Here is a 6,098-nt window from a genome sequence, read left to right as displayed (position 1 = left end):
TCACTACCCAAAGGAGTCTCAGAGCGGCTTGCAAAATCCTTTCCCTTCCGCTCCTCACAACAGACACCCTGTGAGGCAGGCGGGGCTGAGAGAGCTCTTTCGAGAACTGCTCGAGAGAGAACAGCTCTGACAGAACTATGGCTTGCCCAAGGTCATCCAGCGGATGCAAGTGGAAGGGGGGGAATCAAACCCAGTTCTCCCAGATTAGAGTCCACACGTTTAACCACTACTCCAAACTGGCTCCACTACACCAAACAGGCACAAACTTCCCCACCAGCCTGTGTGCCCTGCCTTCTCTTTTTTTAAAAAAAATATTTTGAATTATTATTATTATTATTTTAGATTAAAATAGGGATATGGAAAAACAAGGGAAAAGGGAGAAATATAGGTATTGTAATAATCTATAACTTATTCACAACTAGGGCGATCCACATTAGAGTAAATATAGAGCATTTAACGTAAACATTTAAAATACATATTATCAGGAGGATTTTTACATACGCTATACATTTATTATTAAAGCCTAGCCTTTATTACCATTAGTTACTATTAATACTAACAGACCCTGGTTATTACAACATATGTTCCATTGCATCTCAATACCACTACTGTTGTCATAATCAAACTATAATCAGAGAGTACATTTGAAGAGCATTTCTAAGAATAAAAAGGACAACAATGAACTAGGTTCATATATACATCAAAAAGCTATTTTTAAGGTCTTGTGGCCTGCCTTCTCATTGACTATATGTCCTTCCACCATTGAGGAAGGACTGTGGCTCCGTAGAAAAGCCTCCACCTTGCATGCAGAAGGTCTCCGGTTGCATCCAATGCTCCCTCTAAGCTGTGGAGTCTTGTGAGCAAAAATTCTACTTTGTGAGTTACTGGCATTGAAGTTGTGAGCAGGTGATTTGGCTGCTGCATACATGAGTTTGCTCTGGAGCCCTCCTTCCTGAGCTAAGACGAAAATGTGTGAGCCAGAGGCTAAAAAACTGTGAGCTAGCTCACACTAACTCAGCTTAGAGGGAGCACTGGTTCTATCCCCGGCATCTCCAGTTAAAAAGGACCAGGCGGTCAGTGATGTGAAAGGTCTCAGCCTGAGACCCAGGGGAGCTGCTGCCGGTCTGAGTAGACAAGACTGACATGGTGGGTGGAGCAAGGGTCCGATTCGGTAGAAGGCGGCTTCAGGTGTTTGATGTCGTCAAGGTTGACCCCGTCTTGGTGCGGTCAACGTAACCGAGCTTGCCCTGGGTTTGGTTCAATTCGCTCCCCAGCACCACTAAGCACTAAATTCGCTCATGCAGAATCAGCACTCGTGTCCTCCTCCTGAGCGCCATTTGTGGCTGGGAGGCTGCCAGAGGTGGCCCGAAGGAACAGAGCCAGGGCTTTTCGATCTCGTCTAGCTCGGTATTTAGCAAGAAGAACTGCAAACGACGGAATCACAACTGACAGACAAGAAGAGCTCTGCTGGGTCAGACCAGCGGTCCATGTTCTGCATCCTGTCTCACACAATGGCCAACTACTGACTCTAGAGGGCCAACACCTGGAGAAGCAAGACCAAGCTGTTCTGATGATGCTGTGTGTCCTAGCCAGGGGTCATTTCGTAGAAAAAGAGGTGCAGGAACTCATTAGCATAACTCATTAGCATAACTTATTTGCATATGCCACACACCCTGACATCACCGGAAGCGTGTCAGAAGGCAACACCCACCACTCAGGCTCCACTGGACTGTTTTGTATTGCTAGCTATTGGGGGGGCGGGGATGTGCAGATTTGTCCTCACAGAGGAGGGAGAGCTTGTACCTGAATAAAACTTGGTCTTAAAGGTGCCACTGGACTGTTTTGGACTGGGTGGCCGGGGAGGCTCTGCAACTTACCTGGCTGCTTCTTGCTCTGACTGAGGGCTGCTGGGAGCAGGGGGTGGGGCTTGTTGCATGTGCCCGCCCCCTGGGCTCTTTACTGCCGGAGCTCCGCTCCTGTGCGCTCCTGCAGGAAATGACCCCTGCAAACGACACATACAGAACCTCTGCTGCGCCAGCTACACTGGCTCCCAGTGGAGTCCCAAGTCAGGTTCATGGGTTTAGTATTGACCTTTAAAGCCTTGAGCCGTCTGGGACCCACATTTCTTCGGGACCGGCTCCTTTGGTATGTCCCCAGGAGAACGTGACGCTCCGCCAAGAACTACTTACTGGTGATCCCTGGCCCGGAAGATACCCGGCTGTCCTTGACCACAGCCAGGGCTTTCTCAGTCCTGGCTCTGACCGGGCAGAACTCTCTGCCAAATGCCATCAGGGCCCTGCAGGATTGAATGCCGTTCCGCAGGGCCCGTAAGGCAGAGACGTTCCGCCACGCTTTCAGTTGAGGGCAGCGATGGTTTTCCGTCATGGCTGGCACCCCTCCCCCTTTTCGACCCTCTCCTCCATTTTGGCCTCCTCTTCACCCCGCAGATTAGTAACGCCACCTGAGATTATTTTAAGAAGGTAAGAAATGTGATTTATTCATTTGAACTTTTCTCGCTTGATGTTTTTAACTTCTTTTGTACATCGCCCGGAGCCCTGTCCATACGGGGATTGGGCGGTTCATAAATTTAAAATATAAATAAATTACAAGTCAATAAGTCTCCAGGTCTTTCCCGGTCTGGAACTGGGAACCCTGCTCCCATTGGAAGGGTTCACTTATTCAACCAAACAGCGAATCACCCAGGGGTCATTTCCTGCAGGAGCACACAGGAGCGGAGCTCCAGCAGTAAAGAGCCCAGGGGGCGGGCGCATGCAACAAGCCCCACCCCCTGCTCCCACCAGCCCTCAGTCAGAGCAAGAAGCAGCCAGGTAAGCTGCAGAGCACACACCCCCAGCTCCCTGGCCCAAAACAGTCCAGTGGCACCTTTAAGACCAAGTTTTATTCAGGTACAAGCTCTCCCTCCTCTGCGAGGACAGATCTGCATGTCCCCCCCCCCATAGCTAGCAATCCAAAACAGTCCAGTGGCGCCTGAGTGGTGGGTGTTGCCCTCTGACACACTTCCAGTGCAGGGGGTGTGGCATATGCAAATGAGTTATGCTAATGAGCTCCTGCACCTCTTTTTCTACGAAATGACCCCTGCATACACCTTTTTCCGCCCAAGACCTTGGAAAGCTGCAGACAGCCCTAGCGGTCAAAACAGAGCGAGCATAACCGACCGCTTGTCTTGGTACATGGCAGCATCACGTGCAAAGCCTGTGTTGTCGTCGGCAGCTGACGCCGAGCGAGGGTGGGTTGTCAACAGCATTCCCTCTAAGCTGAGTCAGTGCGAGCCAGCTCACAGATTTCTAGCCTCCGGCTCACACCTTTTTGTCTTCGCTCAGGAAGGAGGGCCCCAGAGCAAACTCATGTCTGCAGCAGCCAAATCGCTCGCTCACAACTTGAATGCCGGTAGCTCGGAGAGTAGAATTTTCCCTCAGAAGGCTCCACAGCTTAGAGGCAGCACTGGTTGTAAATCTCCGGAAGGATCAAAAAAGTTGGCCGCTGACATTGTGAACTGCAGCGATTGAAATGAAATGGAGGTTTGAGACGGTGTAAGGTCAGGTGCTCCAGGGCTAACAAGATACCTTTTTAAAAAAAGAAATCGTTACTCTCAAGATGATCCTGAAATGATGGTACTTTTTATGGAAATGTGGCCAGAGAGGTGCCACGTAGATGAACTGATAAGTGAGTGGCAGATCGCTTTGCCCTACATTGCTTTTTTCCCCTCCTTCCTGTCTTTCCCCCCTCTCTCTGGCCTCCCGTCTCTGCCTAATGCCTCATTGGTGTACTTATCTCAGACCCCATTGCAGTGGCGCTATGAATATGACTAAACGAATAGATGTATTTGTAAAGGATCTAACTGATGGATAGGCAAGAGCAAGGCTGGGTGATTGGGTGCGGGAACAACCGGCTGCAAAATTGACAATTAGATTTAGGGTAGCACGAAGGAAAACATTTTAACTCTTGGGTGTGCGAGATTCTGGAATAAGCCTGCCAGGAACCGTTTGTTTGTTTAAAACCCTGCTTGTATCAGGTGCCAGTTTGGTGTAGAGCGTGGACTCTAATCTGGGAGAACTGAGTCTGATTCCCCACTCCTCCACATGCAGCTGCTGGTGTGACTTTGGGTCAGCTACAAGTTCTCTCAGCGCTGTTCTCTCACGAGCAGTCCTCGAAAGAGCTCTCTCAGCCCCACCTACCTCACAGGCTGCCTGTTGTGGGGAGGGGAAGGGAAAAGAGACTGTAAGCCACTCTGAGACTGCAAGTGAAGGGTGGGGTATAAATCCAACCTCTTCTTCTCTTCTTCTAATGTTTAAACCATTTTACAGCACCTGGTTTTGTAAAAATTGTTCTGAAGCTGGAAAATGACAGTGGGGAGAGAGGGGGAGGCTGTTTGATGATGTCACGGGTGCCTAGCCAATCAGCATTCTGTACAGACACTTGGCTCCAACCTGGCAGAAACTTGCTTCCCCCCCAAGTTCAGTCCCCAAGTGGAGGTTATATGTGTGAAAATAATATGGTGAGTGCACTTTCCAGAGTGGAATGGCTCCTGTTTGCCCAGTTAAACAACTTATATTCACACATATTGTAAATTCTATTCCCGTGTGTGATAGATTCTTATGTTATAATCACTTTACAACAAGCTTGACAATATGTATCTGTAAAATATCAACAAGTGTATAAATATACAGTAGTACAAAAATATATCATAACAAATTTAAGGACAGTAGAGAAAGGTCCAATGATTTATATGAAGAATGCAAAAAAATAATAATAATCCAGTAAATCCAAAAGCCATCCTATGAAGTTTCCAGATAAATATTCCGTTTCAGTTATCTTCTTCAGAGATGGACTATTTTTAATCACATACAGGTACAGCTGTGTTAATTTAAAGCTCCAGTTACTGGTGTAGCTGTGTTCATTTAAATCTCCAGTATCAGTTTTACACACCACCAAGGTTCAAAGCGGTAGAAGAAAAGGCTTCAAAATTGGGCAAACCATCATGCTCAGAAAAAGAGAGGTCATACCAACTCTGAAAGGGTTCAGATCAGATTCTTTTTCTAAACATGATTGGTAGCCCATTTTGTGGCTGGCTAGACATGACCACGGAAACGTCTTCAGACAGCGCTGGCTCTTCGGCTTTGAAACGGAGATGAGCACCGCAACCCTAGAGTCGGACTCGACTGGCTTTCGAGCAAGGGAACCTTTAGCTTTACCTTTAGACCTCCCAGGGCAGCCATTTTGTGGCTGCACCCACCCCATTGTAGAGGGGCCTGCAGGCTCAAAAAGGTTGGGGACCCCGGTCTTAGATTCTCAGGTCCTTATGAAAGAACAGCTAAACGAAAGGAAGAAGCTGGCGCAGTTGAACGCAGAAGCGCTACCCCGATCCTTATTTCTCTCATCTTTCTCCTCAGGTGGTGAGCCAGATCGACAAGCTGACTTCGGACTTTGAGTTCGACCTGGAGCCGGACGATTGGACGACAGCGACCGTGAGCAGCACGTCCAGCAGCGAGAAAGGAGGGGGCATGTTTGACCTGGGTCACCTGGATTTCATGACCTCAGACATCCTGTCCGACAGCTGGGAGTTCTGTTCCTTCTTAGAAGCCTCCACTCCGTCAGACTCTGGCGATGGCTCTGAACAGCAACAACAGGGGCGTCAGCCCGACTACCGGCTGATGAACGGCGGGGTGCTGATCCCCAATGGACCCCGGGTAGAAACCCCAGACTCTTCCAGCGAGGAGGCCTTCAGCTCCGCGCCGAGCCACAAAGCCCAGCACCAGAGGACGCCAGGCACCAGGGAACGGGTGCGGTTTAGCGACAAAGTCCTCTACCACGCTTTGTGCTGTGACGACGACGAAGACGCGGACAGCGGGCCACCTCCTGAGGAGCCTCCGGAGGAGCCCAGAGAACTGGCTCACAAAGCAGTGCCTGTCGCCAAGGCGACACCGCGGCGGTCGCCTCACCTCAGTAGCGCTCAGCAACGGAAACTGACGCGCAACAGCAGCACCCAAACGGTGTCGGACAAAAGCACGCAGACGGCGCTGCCCTACATTTCGGCCAAGCAGAAAATCAAAGGCAAAAACTGAGGGGGGGGGGGAGAA

The 6,098-nt window shown here is 49.6% G+C and overlaps 1 protein-coding gene across 1 annotated transcript in view; it reads left to right on the top strand.

Annotated features, from left to right (window-relative positions):
* Positions 1 to 6,083, top strand: part of LOC107114257 (chromosome unknown open reading frame, human C15orf59) — a 26,203-nt gene extending 20,120 nt beyond the window's left edge. Inside the window, exon 4 of the mRNA XM_015415699.1 lies at positions 5,412 to 6,083. Within this exon, the coding sequence (XP_015271185.1) occupies positions 5,412 to 6,083 (672 nt within the window). The remainder of the gene's footprint in view (positions 1 to 5,411) is intronic.
* The last annotated feature ends 15 nt before the right edge of the window (positions 6,084 to 6,098 follow it).

Source organism: Gekko japonicus, unplaced genomic scaffold (assembly GCF_001447785.1).
Source record: "Gekko japonicus isolate JY-2015 unplaced genomic scaffold, Gekko_japonicus_V1.1 scaffold4294, whole genome shotgun sequence".
Taxonomy (NCBI): Eukaryota; Metazoa; Chordata; class Lepidosauria; order Squamata; family Gekkonidae; genus Gekko; species Gekko japonicus.
The sequence above is the reverse complement of the archived record's forward strand: the minus strand, read 5'-3'. Positions and strand labels throughout refer to the sequence as shown.